Source organism: Mytilus californianus, unplaced genomic scaffold (genome assembly GCF_021869535.1).
Source record: "Mytilus californianus isolate M0D057914Y unplaced genomic scaffold, xbMytCali1.0.p SCAF_11, whole genome shotgun sequence".
NCBI lineage: Eukaryota > Metazoa > Mollusca > Bivalvia > Mytilida > Mytilidae > Mytilus > Mytilus californianus.
The window spans coordinates 2,576,297-2,594,957 of record NW_026262593.1 but is presented as its reverse complement, the minus strand read 5'-3'; the positions used below and the strand labels follow the sequence as shown (position 1 = coordinate 2,594,957).

At 32.8% G+C, this 18,661-nt stretch overlaps 2 protein-coding genes across 3 annotated transcripts in view; one reads left to right on the top strand and one right to left on the bottom strand.

Moving 5' to 3' along the window:
• Positions 1-18,661, bottom strand: part of LOC127719372 (arf-GAP with coiled-coil, ANK repeat and PH domain-containing protein 2-like) — a 97,754-nt gene that overhangs the window by 55,286 nt on the left and 23,807 nt on the right. For both annotated transcript variants that reach the window (XM_052225474.1, XM_052225473.1), the window contains one exon: positions 18,437-18,511. In XM_052225474.1, the coding sequence (XP_052081434.1) occupies positions 18,437-18,511 (75 nt within the window). The remainder of the gene's footprint in view (positions 1-18,436; positions 18,512-18,661) is intronic.
• On the top strand, positions 4,340-15,872 carry LOC127719373 (slit homolog 2 protein-like). Its single transcript, XM_052225476.1, has 2 exons — positions 4,340-4,469; positions 12,896-15,872. The coding sequence occupies exon 2, from the start codon at positions 12,904-12,906 to the stop codon at positions 14,929-14,931; it is 2,028 nt and encodes a 675-aa protein (XP_052081436.1). The 5' UTR covers positions 4,340-4,469; positions 12,896-12,903; the 3' UTR covers positions 14,932-15,872.

Sequence of the window (18,661 nt, the reverse complement as noted above, 5' to 3'; positions counted from 1 at the left end):
CAGACGACCAGAATTTTGTCTTTCCTCAATTTCAATCTAAGGCAGGTGCTAAATTTAATTTATACTTAATTAACTTTTTGTACAAAACCCGTCTTATAAATAAAAAAAATAATTTTTATAAAAAATATAGCTACTATCCATTAAAAGTGATAATGAAACTTGAAACCAGATTTCAGGAAGCTCTAGGTATAAAAATAATGAGTTAAATCAGATAAACTGTGTATCATTAATTGGGGTCTAAGCGTGACCCGGGATAGCCGATTTTTTGTAAGCATGACACATTAAAGTCAAATTATTGTGCCGTGAAAACAGGAAATGAAGTCTAGCGGGACACGGGAAATTACAAAAAAATGAGAATTGCTTACGTACATAGTGTAAGCGGGATACAGGAATCTGACAAAACAGTAAGCGGGATATGGGATCAGAACCCCCCAATGAGACCCCCGATTAAACTGTGTTGACCTAAGTTGTCTTATGGTATAATTTTTGTGTCTTTAGCTACTCTACATCTCTTTCCTTTTCTTGATTATGCTATCACAATGAAGTAGACATTTAACTGATATCTTCTATTGTTTATCTTCTTCTCACAAAGCTATTAATTGATGGTTACCTCACCCTCCCTTTGTTAATGTATAATATACTAGATATATTAATTACTGGGAATTTTCTTTTGGATTAACCAAAAATAACATCTATGAGTTTGCCTCGGGATCCTACCAGTAAATAACCTTGAAATTTCACATTTTCCTTTCATCTTCTAACCACAAAACTGTTATGTATATGTAAAAATATTCAATTTTTATACTCCCATCAGACAGTCATTAACAGCCTTAAGAAAATCTTTACTCAATCTTATGATCTCTCGTCAGATACTCACTTTAACTTTGTAAGGTTATATATTCTTGCATTTTTATATTTAATGTTTAGAAAAACTGGGACCTCTGATCAATAAACATTCACCTAAGATTTGTTTCAAACAGTTTCATTATAATTGTTTCATGTTAGATGTGAAATTGTTTTACAGACAGACATTAGCTCATAATGGTTCACAGTCAGTGTAAATGGTTTCACTTAGGAGACTAATAAAAAGTGACTGCATGGTCTTTCTGAAACTAAAACTTTTGACCCGTGGACATATTCATTAGAATATACAAATATTTACATTTAGTCTAAAACTAGAGGCTCTAAAGAGCCTGTGTTGCTAACCTGCATCTTCAACAATGGCCATTTTTCAGTGAAGGGGAATAACTCTATTAAGAGTTAACTGACAATTTCAGTCATGTTGGCATATTTGTGAATCTTATCCTACTGATAAGTTTTCCTTATAAAGTTTCTTTGAATCTATTATAGTTTTCAAGATAATAGGTAAAAAATGCAAAAAAAATGTTAAAAATTATCATTAAAGGGAAATAACTCCAATAATGAGTCGACTGAGGATTTCTGCCATTATGGCTTATTTGTGGATCTTGCCTTGCTGATCATTTGAGCTATTTAAAGTTTCTACCTTTCTATTACAGTTTTCAAGATAACAGGCAATAAAATGCTCCGCAGGGCGCAGCTTGATACGACCGCAGAGGTCGAACCCTGAACAGTTGGGGCAAGTATGGACACAACATTCAAGCTTGATACAGCTTTGCATTTGTATTGTGATTAAATATTTGACACAGCATAGGTTTCTGACACAGAATGAATGTGGTCTAAGAACTTAAAAATTTTAAATTGGACATTCACCTATTATGGACCAATATCCAAAATCTAAATACATGGTTAGATTCAGCATATCAAAGAACCCCAAGAATTCAATTTTTGATGAAATCAAACAAAGTTTAATTTTGGACCCTTTTGACCTCAATGTGGACAAAGTTGATAACAGGGCCCAAAAATCAAAAATCTAAATACATGGTTAGATTCAGCATATCAAAGAACCCCATATATATTAAATTTTTGTTGAAATCAAACAAAGTTTAATTTTGGACCCCGATTTGGACCAACTTGAAAACTGGGCCCATAATCACAAATCTAAATACATGTTTAGATTCAGCATATCAAAGAACCCTAAGAATTCAATTTTTGTTAAAATCAAACTAAGTTTAATTTTGGACCCTTTGGACCTTAATGTAGACCAATTTGAAAACAGAACCAAAAATTAAGAATCTAAATACACGGTTAGATTCAGCATATCAAAGAACCCCAATAATTCAATTTTTGATGAAATCAAACAAAGTTTTATTTTAGACCCTTTGGACCTCAATGTGGACCAATTTTAAAACATGGCCCAAAATCCAAAAACTAAATACACGGTTAGATTCAGCATATAAAAGAACCCCAAGAATTCAAGAATAAAACCCCATTGAAATTGGTCAAGAAATAAGCAATTTATATGAAGTATCTTCTTTTGCACAATACTGTGCAATTAAATATTTCTTGCTATTGCGCAATACTGTACAATTGACAATTTCTTGCTATTGCGCAATATTGTGCTATTGGATATTTCTTGCTATTGTGCAATATTGTGCAATTGAAGATTTCTTGCTATTGCACAATACTGTGCAATTGAAGATTTCTTGCTATTGTGCAAAAAAAAGAAAGAGAAGGAAAAAAAAAAAAATCCCCCCCCCCAAATTTTTTGAACCCCCTTATGATTCATCACCCCAAACTCAATCCCAGCCTTCCCTTTGTGGTATGGTACCTTGCAGTACAATTTCAGAGAGATCCATACACTTGAACACAAGTTATTGTCTGGAAACTAGAAAAATGTGTTTTTTGGCCCCTTTTTGGCCCCCAATTCCTAAACGTTTCTGCAATTACCCCCGAACTCAATTCCAGCTTTCCCTTTATGATATGGAACCTTGTAGTACAATTTCAGAAAGATCCATACACTTACACACAAGTTATTGTCATGAAACTAGAAAAATGCTTGTTTTTTGCCCCTTTTTTGGCCCCTAATTCCTAAAAATTTGAGAGAATTACCCCAAAAATCAATCCCAGCATTCCTTTTGTGATATGGAACCTTGTGGTACAATGTCAGAGAGATCCATACACTAACACACAAGTTATGTCTGAAAGTTACAAAAATGCTTATTTTTGGCCCCTTTTTGGCCCCTAATTCCTTTACTGTTGGTACCATAACCCCCAAAATCAATCCCAACCTTCCTTTTGTGGTACTGAACATTGTGGTAAAATTTCATAGAGATCCATTCATTTAAACTAAAGTTAGAGTGCGAAAACCAATGTGTCTTCGGACGACGACGACGACGACGCCAATGTCATACCAATATACGACCACAAAAATATTTTTGCGGCCGTATAAAAATGGAAAAAATCGTCATTAAAGGGAAATAACTTCAATAAGGAGTCAACTAACAATTTCAGCCACATTGCATTATTTGTAGATCTTGTCTTGCTGATCATTTTTGCTATTTGAAGTTCCTATCTATCTAATATAGTTTTTAAGATATTAGGCAAAAATGAAAAAAAAAAAGGCAATAATCCTACAAGAAGTCATCTGACAATTTTGACGAACATGAACAATAGATAGAGCTCAACATTTTGAACATTTTTGCCCTTATCAGAATTTCTCTATTAATAGCGGCTTTCAATATATTCAAAACTTGCATTTAACCCCTATGTACTGTTTTTAGCCGTCTGCCATCTTGGTTGGAAGGCAGGTTCATTGGACACATTTTAAAACTAGATACCCAAATGAGGATTTTGGATAAGTTTGATTAAATTTGTCTCAGTGGTTTCTGAAGAGAAGATTTTTGTAAAAGTTAAAGGAAAACAACAACGGACGACAGACGCCAAGTGATGGCCAGGTGAGCTAAAAAGGTTTCATGTTAATAAAATTTTTGATCTTGGCAGATTGCATTGTCAAAGAACATAGACAAAGAGCTTTATATTCATTGGCATATTTCAAAACATAAACATGATCTGAATTGTATACTTATAAAAAAGTAGATGTGGTATGATTGCAAATGAGACAACTCTCCACAAGAAACCAAATGACACAGAAATTAACAACTATAGGTCACCATATGGCCTTCAACAATGAGCAAAGCCCATACCGCACAGTCAGCTATAAATTACCAGTGACTAAGTTCTGTCAAACAAATTTTACTTTTTATGACTTTCTACGACCTTAAAATTTCAAACCATTAAAACTTTTATACAGAATCAATTACAAAATTTCAAACTAATAAAACTTTAATACAGAATCAATTACAAAATTTCCCAATCTATTAACTTAGAACAAGCATTTTAATTTTACATGAATGATGAACTATAATACGATGTTGATGATGATCGTTTAATCATAACTTTTATTAAGTATATAACAATAACATTATTATGTTTACACGACCACGTTCCACCCACATCTCCCTCAGAATCAGATGTGAGTCATATGACATAGCTTACAGTCCCACTACATCTACTATGTGAACCAAGGATTTATATCTCTATATTAACAGGTAGGTTGGCAAAAAAGTTTTTATATCAAGTCAAATACTTTTACCTCAGAATTTTTACATTTGCATATTTATATATCATAATATTATTTTAATAATTTATCAAAATATCTAGAAAACTACTACTTTAGTTATTTTTTTTTACAATTTTTCATCATTTTATTTTTTTGTCAAATTTTCAAAGCTTGTAAATAAGAAATATATACTCTTTTCGACAAATTTAATTTGTTTAATTCTACTTAAATTAAAGTGGTGCCCATTTCATTTAACAAAATTCTTATAGTTATCAGTATTATCAGGTTGTCTGAATGAAACTTTCCAGAATACAATAATTTCTTCTTACAGCAAAAAAACTTTTAATTGATTTTTTTTGTCCTTTCCAATAAACAATGCTTAAGGATGAATACTTTGAAGAGAGTATATTTTGTGTTTTGATTTTTGTTCTTTATCATTTAAATGTCTTTATAGTGTTACATAAATCATTTATTGTTGATATCACATGACTTTATGATTTTGATTATTTCCTAAAAATATTCATGCACAAACATCAAAGCAAGATCTAGAATCTTTTTTTTTATAATTCCCAAGGGCCTTGGCTGATAATTCCTTTTACAGAATTCCAGATATTTTTTTTGTATGTATTGTTTATATATTTGTCAGGGTTAAAATACCATATGACACCAGCTAAAAATTAGCCTTTTATATCATGACTAAAGAGTATTTACTTTGCTGACAAACATAAAAGATACAATTAAAAACTTAGTTGATATTCTCCCTGCCTTCTAATTTTTATAAAATCAGCATGCATCTTGAAATTTTGGAAATTCTTAATAAACAGACAAGAAGAGTTTTAATTCCCATGTTGTCATGCTAAGCATACCCCTCCTCGTAATTCACAAAGTATTGGAAAACAGGAAGAGGGAATCAGACAGATATGAAAGGTACTAATATGTTACAACTCATCACTGTCAAGGTGAGGCCAAAGACTATACCAAAGGGACATTCAAACTCATAAGTAGATAAAATGCTCCACTGGGCGCAGCTTGATACGACCGCAGAGGTCAAACCCTGAACAGTTGGGGCAAGTATGGACACAACATTTAAGCTTGATACAGCACTGAATTTGGATTGTAATTAAATATTTGACACAGCATAGGTTTCTGACACAGAATGTGGTCAAAGAACTTAAAAAATTTTAATTTACCTATACAAACCATATCATTATTTTTTGCTTTTATATATAAATCAGAAATAACCAATTGAAAATGGAAAATTTTAAAGAAACCCCCCCCCCCCCCCCCCCCAATTTTTTTAACCCCCTCATGATTAATCACCCCCAAAATCCATCCCAGCCTTCCCTTTGTGGTATGGTACCTTGCAGTACAATTTCAGAGAGAGCCATGCACTTGAACACAAGTTATTGTCTGGAAACTAGAAAAATGCTTGTTTTTTTTCCCCTTTTTGGCCCCTTATTCCTAAACGTTTTGGGCAATTACACCCAAACTAAATTCCAGCTTTCCCTTTGTGATATGGAACCTTGTAGTACAATTTCATAAAGATCCATACACTTACACACAAGTTATTGTCATGAAACTAGAAAAATGCTTGTTTTTTGCCCCTTTTTTGGCCCCTAATTCCTACAATTTTGAGACAATTACCCCCAAAATCAATCCCAGCATTCCCTTTGTGATATGGAACCTTGTGGTACAATGTCAGAGAGATCCATACACTAACACACAAGTTATGTCTGGAAGTTACAAAAATGCTTATTTTTGGCCCCTAATTCCTTAACTGTTGGTACCATAACCCCCAAAACCAATCCCCACCTTCCTTTTGTGGTATTGAACCTTATGGTAAAATTTCATAGAGATCCATTTACTTTAACTAAAGTTAGAGTGCGAAAACCAACGTCATACCAATATACAACCGCAAAATTTTTTTGCGGTCGTATAAATAACAAACTGACAATACATTGGCAAAAAAAACAGAAAAATGACCAAAAAACAAACAACATGAAAATGAATAAAACCCCATAACTCGGAAACGTAAAATCTAAAATTCATAAAAATTGATAGGGAGCACACATCAATAGTTATAAACAATTCACCAAAGTTTCTTGCAAATTAATTCTATCATAAACCTGATTCCAGGAACAAACTGAGATATCATCAAAAATATACATACACTTATTGTAGTTAATAAAATTGCAAGTGTAAGAATGTACCAATATACCATCATCACATGTGTCTTATTTATTTACAAATATCACATCATCAGTGTATGATATACCATGGAGCAGCATGTCAGAAAACTTATACCAGATGTACACTTCAAATTTTCAATGCTATATTTAGGCTGACTCTATTTCAAAAGTTGGAATGTGTTTTAACCTTCTGTTAACTTCTTTAATTAAAAAAAATTATCTTTTGCTGAATCAGCAATCTTTAAATGAATTTTCCTGCACTGTTTACATAACGGAATTATGTCACACAAAATCCCCCATTCTGTATAAACAGGTGTATTTTATATAAATATAATTAAATAAATTGTAGGATTATCACCAGACAACATGAACCAAACTTCACTCAAAGCAAACTATTTTCATTAAATTGACATCTTGCAATGATGGTTGAAATAAACATCCAGTTACATAACTTCTTCAAAGACTTTGCTGATGATGATGCTTCTTTTATTGAAAGATAAATTACAAAGAAGAATTCTCATCAGAAGAATTAATTATCTGGATATATACATATTTTCTTGTGTTTTTACGTTATAGTAAATCCATCATCACATGTGTATTTAATTCAAAAAGCAACAAAAAATATTAATTTATAGGAATTTTCTAATTAAAAAAAATGCAATTTTACTGAATGTTATTTGTAGAAAGAAAACTGCTAAATTTATACTCCCTTCAACTAAATATGCTATTTACCCAACAGGTTTCTGAACATTGCTTTTTTCAAGCCAATTATATTGTGCCTATCAGGTTCTATTACCGTAGTTACTTTACATCTTGTATAATTATGATATACTATTTGGGGATGGGTTATTATTCATAACACTATTAGGGAGTCAATGAGACTTTGGGATGTAAAGAGTATGTTTTGAAAATTGATAGTAAAACATGACTTCTGGATTTTAATTTGTATTTTGTTTGAAGCAACATCTAAGACGAGATCTAAGTGCACCAAACAAACAATACTAATCAGTCAATAAAGATGATATCTTTGTGATTTAATTACTGTGCATTAAATCTGACAGAGATTTGGCATTCTCCGGTACACATAGAATGTCTACAATGCATTTTCTGCAAAGATTGTATCATAAGGCCAGAACAATCAAAATTCTTCAATGCTTTTTCTCAGCAGCTTACAAGAAACATCTTGGCAGGAAAATATATATATTTTTTTTACATCTTTTCATTGAAATGATAAGTGCATGGAATGTGCCTTTTCTACTTTTTTTCAAACATAATCTAATTAAAAATATCATTATGAACTGTTGAAATTTCATTCATCACAGAAAAAGTCATTATTGGAATTTCTTGCAATGGTCAAATCTTTTCAATTTTATAAATAGTTTTTGGCATTGAAACTTAAAATTGGCAAATGTGGAACTATGTTAACATAATGAATCTAATGAATCAGGTACATTGTTCTAAATATTTCAAAAAAAATTTCTTACAAATTAAAACTCTTTATATAAGATTTAAATTGAACCAACCAGATGCTGGAAAATTGGTTAAAGTATATATAGGCTGTAAAATGTATCAGGTCTAAGGAGATAATGTATGATTACACATGAGACAACTATCTATCAGAGAACAAATGATGTAGACCTAAGCAACTTTAGGTAACAGGCCTTCAACATTGAGCAAAACCCATACCATAAAGTCAGTTCCCACATCACAACATGTGAAACAATTCAAACTAAAACACCTACACCCTGATTTATGATAAAATTGTTTATTTGATCCACTTCAACATCATTTTGGTCTCTGGTCTCTGGTGGAGGGTTGTCTCATTGGCATTCATACCACATCTTCATAAGTTTCATATTGAATGCTCAAGATAATGCAATGATACTGTTTATATGCAGGTCTACTTGTGAAAACTTCTGAAAATGACCCTTGAAGCAAAGAATTGTCCTTTCCTACAACAAATAATTTTCTAATGACTATTTCCTGGTGTCTATTAGAAATTCTAAAAGGATTCGGTTCAGATAAACTCAAAATATAAAAGAAAATGAACTTCTAACCAAATTTTACATTTTTCTTATGTTAACAACTGTAGTAAGCTCTACTATAGAAAAGCTTAACATAGTGTATATAATGATGATGATGGATGGCTGCTAAATGTCCAGTGGCAAATTAATATGCATATTCAGGACGAGAACTTGTTAATGTAATATGAATTTTAACCCTGCTTTGTACTAGATCGATAGGCTGAGCAGGAGTTTTAACGTGCTACTTCACAAGGTAACAATCCGCAGGAAGACATGTCACCTAACCCTGACTCCGAGCAGACCAGTCTTTGCTCTTACTCCTTAATGCCGCATGTTTAACAGAGAAGCAACTATACCAATTTTAAAGTCTTTGGTTTGACTTGACCGGGGTTGGAACCCACGACCTCCCGCGCTAATATTTTATATAGACCTGCCTATTGTTGAAGACAACATGTTGTCCTTTAAATGTCTTTTAATTTGTATTGTTTGGTTACTGTTTCATTGATGTAAACCCATATCTTCTTTTATCCATTTAAGAAAAGATATGAGATAAAAGAAATGTTTTGTTTTGCCTAATGCACTTAAAAAGTAGCAACAAACTCTGTCCGTTAAAATTATACAAAACAATTATCAATTAAGGATGAAAGTATGTTTTAAATTTCCCTATATACATTAGGTGCAGGTCGGGTAACAAACCAAATGCATGTTATATGCTCAGTTTCTCCATCAAATATCTGTATTGTGAATAAAGATTAAATACAAGGCCAATGGGCACGATCAGGGGGACTTAATAACATCAAAGTCAAATAGTTTTATTGTTAACTACTTCAAGTTGGCTATAAAGTTTTTAATAGCTTCAACCTATGCAAGGGAAAAGACAAATGTTAAAGCAGAAAATAATATTTATCTGTAGCTAGATTTAGTTTTTAGTGGTCAATTATATTTATAATGTTTAAATTTGTTAGCGGTGGAAACCTAAATTATCATTTTCATGTGATAATTTTATAAAGGTAACATTACCTTAGATTAACCCAGTGTAGTTTAAATAATTTTGTTTTGAAGGCTATCAGTTTTATTTTAGAAATCCTTTTTTATAACTATTACCACTTGCAACAAAATAAGTTCACAAAAAGAATTTCATATTCTGTATAAGTAGTGTGGACACACTTTAATGTAACACTAGACAATGTAAGGACTGTGCTTCTGTCTTAGAAGTGTGGATACACAATTATGTAACACTAGACAATATTAGGACTGTGCTTCTGTCTTAGAAGTGTGGATACACAATAATGTAACACTAGACAATGTAAGAACTGTGCTTTTGTCTAAGAAGTGTGGACACACAATTATGTAACACTAGACAATGAAAGGACTATGCTTCTGTCTAAGAAGTGTGGACACACAATTATGTAACACTAGACAATGTAAGGACTATACTTCTGTCTAAGAAGTGTGGACACACAATTATGTAACACTAGACAATGTAAGGACTATGCTTCTGTCTAAGTAGTGTGGACACACAATTATGTAACACTAGACAATGTAAGGACTGTGCTTCTGTCTAAGAAGTGTGGACACACAATTATGTAACACTAGACAATGCAAGGACTATGCTTCTGTATAAGTAGTGTGGACAATGTTAGGACTGTGCTTCTGTCTTAGAAGTGTGGATACACAATAATGTAACACTAGACAATGTAAGAACTGTGCTTTTGTCTAAGAAGTGTGGACACACAATTATGTAACACTAGACAATGAAAGGACTATGCTTCTGTCTAAGAAGTGTGGACACACAATTATGTAACACTAGACAATGTAAGGACTATACTTCTGTCTAAGAAGTGTGGACACACAATTATGTAACACTAGACAATGTAAGGACTATGCTTCTGTCTAAGAAGTGTGGACACACAATTATGTAACACTAGACAATGTAAGGACTGTGCTTCTAAGAAGTGTGGACACACAATTATGTAACACTAGACAATGCAAGGACTATGCTTCTGTATAAGTAGTGTGGACACACAATTATGTAACACTAGACAATGTAATACACACAATTATTTAACAATAGACAATGTAAGGACTGTGCTTCTGTCTAAGAAGTGTGGACACACAATTATGTAACACTAGACAATGTAAGGACTATGCTTTTGTCTAAGAAGTGTGGACACACATTTTATGTAACACTAGACAATGCAATACACACAATTATGTAACAATAGACAATGTAAGGACTGTGCTTCTGTCTAAGAAGTGTGGACACACAATTATGTAACACTAGACAATGTAAGGACTGTGCTTCTGTCTAAGACGTGTGGACACACAATTATGTAACACTAGACAATGTAAGGACTATGCTTCTGTATAAGTAGTGTGGACACACAATTATGTAACACTAGACAATGAAATACACACAATTATGTAACAATAGACAATGTAAGGACTGTGCTTCTGTCTAAGAAGTGTGGACACACAATTATGTAACACTAGACAATGTAAGGACTATACTTAGTTCTAAGTAGTGTGGACACACAATTATGTTACACTAGACAATGTAAGGACTATACTTCTGTCTGAGAAGTGTGGACACACAATTATGTAACACTAGACAATGTAAGGACTGTGCTTCTGTCTAAGTAGTGTGGACACACAATTATGTAACACTAGACAATGTAAGGACTATGCTTCTGTATGAATAGTGTGGACACACAATTATGTAACACTAGACAATGTAAGGACTATACTTCTGTCTAAGAAGTGTGGATACACAATTATGTAACACTAGACAATGTAAGGACTGTGCTTCTGTCTAAGACGTGTGGACACACAATTATGTAACACTAGACAATGTAAGGACTATGCTTCTGTATAAGTAGTGTGGACACACAATTATGTAACACTAGACAATGTAAGGACTATACTTCTGTCTAAGAAGTGTGGACACACAATTAAGTAACACTAGACAATGTAAGGACTGTGCTTCTGTCTAAGAAGTGTGGACACACAATTATGTAACACTAGACAATGTAAGGACTTTGCTTTTGTCTAAGAAGTGTGGACACACAATTATGTAACACTAGACAATGCAATACACACAATTATGTAACAATAGACAATGTAAGGACTGTGCTTCTGTCTAAGAAGTGTTGACACACAATTATGTAACACTAGACAATGTAAGGACTATGCTTCTGTATAAGTAATGTGGACACACAATAATATAACACTAGACAATGTTAGGACTGTGTGTCTGTCTAAGAAGTGTGGACACACAATTATGTAATACTTGACAATGTAAGGACAGTGATTGAATTCAAGTCTAAAATCTATGTGTTATCAGCAACTTTTTCTGGTAGAAAAGTCAAATGAACTAACAATGTTTAGATTCTAAAAAAAGCTTCTGAACTTTGTTCTTGCAAAACTTTTCATCTTATCTAAATGATAGCAACCCAATGGTTATTGAAGTAAGCTAAAATTTCAGTTTATCAATGTAATAATTAGCAATTACTGAATGAAAATGATAATTGCTAACAAGAGAGAAGACCAATCTGTTACATTTGTTTACAGTATCATATACACAATGTTTACAGGTCACTATAAGTTCACTGTTTATTTTGATAATATATGCTCCTTTATTTATCTAAAAACATCTCCCCCTGTCAATACAAATCAACCATAATTAAAACATTGTCCAAACATTGTCAGAGATAATAACTTATTACAACATGTAATAGCATGTCTCTCCCATCAATTCTTAGACAGATGCATTACAATCTGATGCCATCAATTTTAAGGCTGATGCAGTCAATCTGATGCCATTAATTCTCAGACAGATGGGTTCAATCTGATGATGAGATTGCCAATAAATCCAAAGTGTTAGCTAATATAACTGACTGATATATAGATTAATGTTACACTCTACACCCTTCACATATATACAGTAGTTTTTCCATGTTCATAACTCATAATTTCATTTGAAATATACAAACCAAGAGAAATAAACAGAGCATATGACACCTGTCTTCAGCATATCAAAACTTTGAAAAATTAAAAGGGTCTTATAAGAAGTTCATTAAATGGCACTTTTGATTTATTTTAGAAGTCACTTCAAATATATGAACTGCCAATGTATAAGCAAAATATTCATGTTTTATAAAGATTACTGCATATTTTTTATAAAATCTTTACTCTCTTTTCAGATGACAGGATGATTTTGAAAGCTGTACTTCTGCTGGTTGTGTTGCCATTGGCAACCTTTGGTCAGACATGTCCAGCTGAGTGTACCTCATGTGATAGTGGTATAGCTAATTGTCTTGGTACTGGAATTAGGGACATCCCTAGAAATTTCCCAAATACTGTCACTACTATGGACCTCTCCAGTAATCAATTAACGGAACTTTCCAGTAGTAGTTTCCAGGAACTAACGTCACTTCAGACCCTTCGTATGTCTGGTAACGGCATCAGTGAAGTTTTGGACCGGTCCTTCAAAAGTCTGCCTTCCCTAATGAGTATAGACTTATCTAACAATCCTATAGTCTTTATTCAAGATAAAGCCTTCGACGGACTCGCACATCTACGTTTGTTATCTATTACCAGCACAAGAATCTCAAGGATTGGAAGGTCCCTTAATGGTCTTGATTCACTACATACAATTAACATGGTATCCAATCAAATAGAGTCACTTGAAGATGAAAATTTTGAACTGAGCACCAACTTAAGGATGATTGATCTTAGCCAAAATCAGATCACAAGAATTTCACCAAAGACTTTTGCCAATCTGAAATTGTTGAGATATCTGAGTTTGAGCTCAAATCCCATTGTACGTGTTCCTGAATTACAATTTGGATCTAATATTTTACAACTTGTTGATTTTACAAATTGTCTATTAGAAGATGTCCCAGGGAAAATGCCAGCATCTGTAGCAGACTTCCGCTTGGGAAATAACAAACTGACAGAAATAAAAGCAGAACATTTTGAAAACATCACTAACTTACATTTGATAACATTAAACAATAACCAAATAACCAAAGTGGACGACAAGGCTTTTGGGTATTTAGACAGACTGATGGAAATATGGCTTAGTAATAACCAACTAAAGTCCATTCCAAGACTTCTCCCAAGAAACATTCACAAACTCTTCCTTGATCATAATGGGATTTATGAAATAGCACAGAGAAACTTTGCAATCAATTCACAATTGGAAGTTCTCTCCCTTGATACCAACAGAGTTGAGCGTATTGCTGAGGGTGCTTGGGATGAAATGCCAAAGCTGAGAAGTGTCAACCTCAACGCCAACAATTTACAGGTTTTGACGCCAGGGGCTTTTGTTAATATACCCAGTCTAGAATGTTTAAAACTTTCAAATAATCCATTAAAGCTAATTGAGAAAGATGCCATGAAGGATCTACCCAAGTTGAATGAAATCAGTCTCTCTTACTTTCAAACTACTACCACACAACTAAACCGTGACTTCATACAAGCAATTTCTAACGCTGAAAATGTCAACATGATGAACAGCCCAGGTTTAGTCAAATCATTTCTCAAACTGGTCCAACAACCCAACAGTGAAGTAATGGAAAAAACATCTATTCTTGCTTTACAGTATAATGAACTAGAAAGTTTACCAGAAAACCTCAAACGTACCCTACCAAATGTGAAGAAGTTATTTTTAGATGGAAACCCCTTGTATTGTGATTCAACATTGAAATGGCTACAAGAATGGATGAAAAGATCGGATGATATTTCATTTTATAATATTGACCCTCCAGTCTGTGCAGCCCCAAAGGAAATAGAGGGAAGGGAGTTAACCAGCCTTGATAACAGTGAATTTGTTAAACCAAGGGAAATAACTCAACAAAGTGATACACAAGAGTTAGTCGTCAGTGTTTCTAGGGGTGATCTTGCTCAACCAAAAAACACTCAGGACAACAGCAGTCCAGATATCAAGCCTACAAAGTTGAAGAAGAAGAAGAAGAAGAAAAATAAAAAGAACAAGAACAAGAAAAACAAAAAGAGGAAAAATAAGAAAAATAGAAAAGGAAAGAAAAAGCGAGATCGAAGTAGAATCAAAAGGAGACATAAAAGATGTGTTGTTGATGCTAGTGGGAAAAAGATTTGTCCACGCAGACAACGCAGATGTACAGTTGGACCTGATGGAAAGAGAATTTGTAAAAGGAAGAACAAGAAAGGAAAGAAAAATCAAGTTTCTTCCCCTATACCTGTATTGCAAGGATAGAATATTAGGAAGAACGTGATATGTATAGCTGTAATTATCTACAGACGTAGTAATAACATTGAAAATTTAGTGATGACAATAGTTTTGATGATTTAGTTTATGTGTTGATATAACAAAACTTTTTATATTTCTATTGTAAATTCCAAGCCTGAGGTCTTGACATTATAAAATCCTTAAAAGAATCTCTTGACTTTTTTAGGGCTTTCAATTTTTTTGCTTCAGGTTATACATAAGATGGATTTATCTTCATCTTTACAACTTCACCTTCTTTGATCAAAAGTTAATTTAAAACACAATCAAATTACCAGTATATTGCATCTGAGTATATTTTGTATCATTTTCAGTACTTTTTTATTTATTTCTATACAAAACAAGGTCAATAATATGAAAGGTCTATCAATGTAATATTATGTTTGGTTCTTACAACAAAATTAATTTATTTTTGAATATATCAGAGTTCAGTTTTGATAATTTTAAGTAAATACATTAAATGAGGATATTTTCGCAGGATTTTATTTTCACAATTTCAAGGCATCAACATTTCATGCAGGGGTAAAATTTGTGTTTTAACAAAATAAGTTAGCCCTTCATACCAATAGTGTTACCTTGTCAAACTATTCATGCAGGAGTTTTTTTTCACAAATTTCATGTGATCATGAAATAGGCAAAAAATAACAACAGTTAAAATCATTGTTAAAAATTCTTAAACAATATAAAAAAGAAGATGTGGTATGATTGCCAATGAGACAGCTCTCCACAAGAGAGACCAAATGACACTGTTTATGCACAGTTCTAAATAAATCAGATTTATGTCATGAAATAGTTTGTAATCTAGATATACATTGAGAAGACTTTAATAAGTTTGTAACTTAAGTCTTATCCATTACTATGTTTATCATTTTAGTTTTGACAATAAATAAAAATTAAAAAAAATTGACCAAATGCAATGTGTATATCATATTTACAAAAGGATTTGGATGTAAACATGCAAGTCTGGGAGAACAATTTTACTTGTTAGTTGTTAATGGCTTTGTACTAGCTTTCAGTAATTTGGAGTTCACTTAGATTTGCACTTTTGTCTTTCTTAATGTTAGTTGAATCTTGTGCTGTGTGCCAATCTGATGAGTCAAGCCATTTCCAACTTGTTCTTATGCTGTGCTGTTACATCAATGTCCCAGGCTAGGAGAGGATTGAGCACTAACAAACAGGTTTATCCCTGCCACGTTCTGTGTATGCCCGTCCTAAGTCAGGAGCCTGTAATTTAGTGGTTGTTGTTCGTTGCTGCCTGTTTTTCATTATTGTTTTGTTATAAATCAGGCTGTTGGATTTTTTGTTTAAATTGTTTAACATTTTGTCATGTCTCACTCTGGGAATTTTATAGCTGACTTTAGGGTATGGGTATTGCTCATTGTTGAAGGCTATACTGTGACCTATAATTGCTTATATCCACATTATTTGGTCTTTGGTGATTAGTTGTCTCATTGGCAATCATACTACTACTCCTTATTTAATATGATAAAGAAGGTATTCAAAAAGACCTGTAAACTCAAAAGAGCAATGGTTATTCATGAAAATATGGCTTCAATGATGGAACAAATTAAAAGTTGTTGGATGGAAGACCTGACAATCAGTTGTAACTATTTTCCATTCACAGAACTTTAATGTTGACCTTCTACTTTCCATCTATTTATATACATAAATGAATAAAAGGAGATGTTGTGTTAATGTCAGTGAGACATGAACTTAACAATATGAAATACAAAAGACAGCCAGGTCAAAATATGGTCTTCAACAATATACAGGTGTATATGTAGTTATAACATGGTGTCAGATTGTATTTTTCTTGGAAGCATACTGTTGTAGGGATCCACATTAACTTGTGCCACTTCAGTGAGATTTTTTTGTGTTCTTATTTGCATGAACAAAATTGACTTCATTCACTGAATCTACCATTAGGTAACAAGGGCAACAGAGTTCATCAGTTACTTGATGAAAGACTGAGGTTTTATTTGGTTCTCTCAAATTTTTAAAGGAATCGCCAATAATTGACGATAAGTTAGGATGAGCAATGCTCACAAAATGCTTACCCTAGCACTTTGAAAAGTCTGTGAGGTCCTAATACAAACCTCAAAAATGATTCTGATTAAACAACAAAATAGGAGGTGCACAAAAACATTATAAAGTTAAAATTGAAAAAAAAAGATTCAACGAATTGTAATAACAGGTTTAGGAGAAGTTGCAGATACAAAATGGCTGCCCCCAAGATAAAATAATGGCAAGGTCAATGCTTTGTTAAGGGAAACCCCAAAAATAATTTGAATCTAAAAGCAAAATAGGAGGTGAAAAATAGCATAATAAGATAAAGATTCTAAGGAAGTTTCATTGAATAATAATGAAAGGCTTAGGAAGAGAAGCAGATGTGTAGTATATCATGCAGATATGACAATGTCCATGTTATCTCAAAGTTAACCCCAAAAGAGGGGAAGAAATGAAATAGCAGGGTCAAAAGTAAATCATGTCAGTAAGATTATGTAAAAGTTTCATAAAATTTCTGCCCAGCAATTCGGGAGCAGTTGGGGACACAAAAGTGGGACAGAAGGTCAAATAGTTTATCAGACTCCCTCCTAACTATTTATTGTCCGCTTTAGAAAGCACGGGAATTAAAAGCAGGACAAATGACACAAAATAAACTTTATACATACCAACCTTTCCTGTTTTCTGTTTGTAAAGCATGAAATCAAATCAAATAGTTTATCATATCAACTATCAAGTCAAAAAATGTGTTAGAAAGTTATAAAATTATTGACGAAGTTTTCACATTGTTTCCTTAGAGTTTTCAAACTGAGCATAAACTGGTATCTGTGATTGTCATTAGAACAGTTAACAAACAAACTGAACTGTGAGCTACTTTAAAAATAAGAAAATGTGGTATGATTGCCAATGAGATAACTTTCCACCAGAAACCAAATGACGAGGAAGCTTGCCTCTGAATAGATATGATACAAACACAGAGAATTCCAAATTAAAGGGAAAACCCACCTGATATCTAACTGTACTGTTTGTATTAGTATATATAAGTTTTAATTTGTTCAAAGCTTTTCTAATAGAATTTATTATACACTGAGACATCAGTTATGATTCACAACTTATTTCTGCTACCATATTTCTAATTACGTCAACTCATAATAAAAGAAGGTAATAACTAATTCAAAGCATTTCAATGTTTGTAAAGGTAACTTTTTTTAAAACGATGTATATTGACATTTTTTTATTGTTATATAAATCACACAATAAACCTGATGGAACATTTCTCTGCAGAAGTGATAAGGAATAATAAAGTACACCTAAAACATGTCAGATCCACATTAGGGCTATTCCATTAAACGAATGTGGACTGATAGGAAGGAAACATTTACTTTAAGACAGGGGCTGTGGGTCATATATGGTTGTATGTCCATGAAAGTGCTCTACTATGAACATAAATGTGAAAAGAAATGAGGCTTACTTTTTTCTGGACTAATGTGTGACGTTCTTCCATTTCTCTTCTCTCCTGTGTAGCTTTCACTCTCAACTCATCTACCTGAAGATTTAACAGTATAACTGTCAATATATTTATCATGGGACAGAACTGCGATGGTTTTCATCCCTTTAGAGGCTAGGTTGAATTTGACAATTCAATAATATGAAAGAATCTCAATTTATCATATCAGGGCAAGAAATCGATTGTATT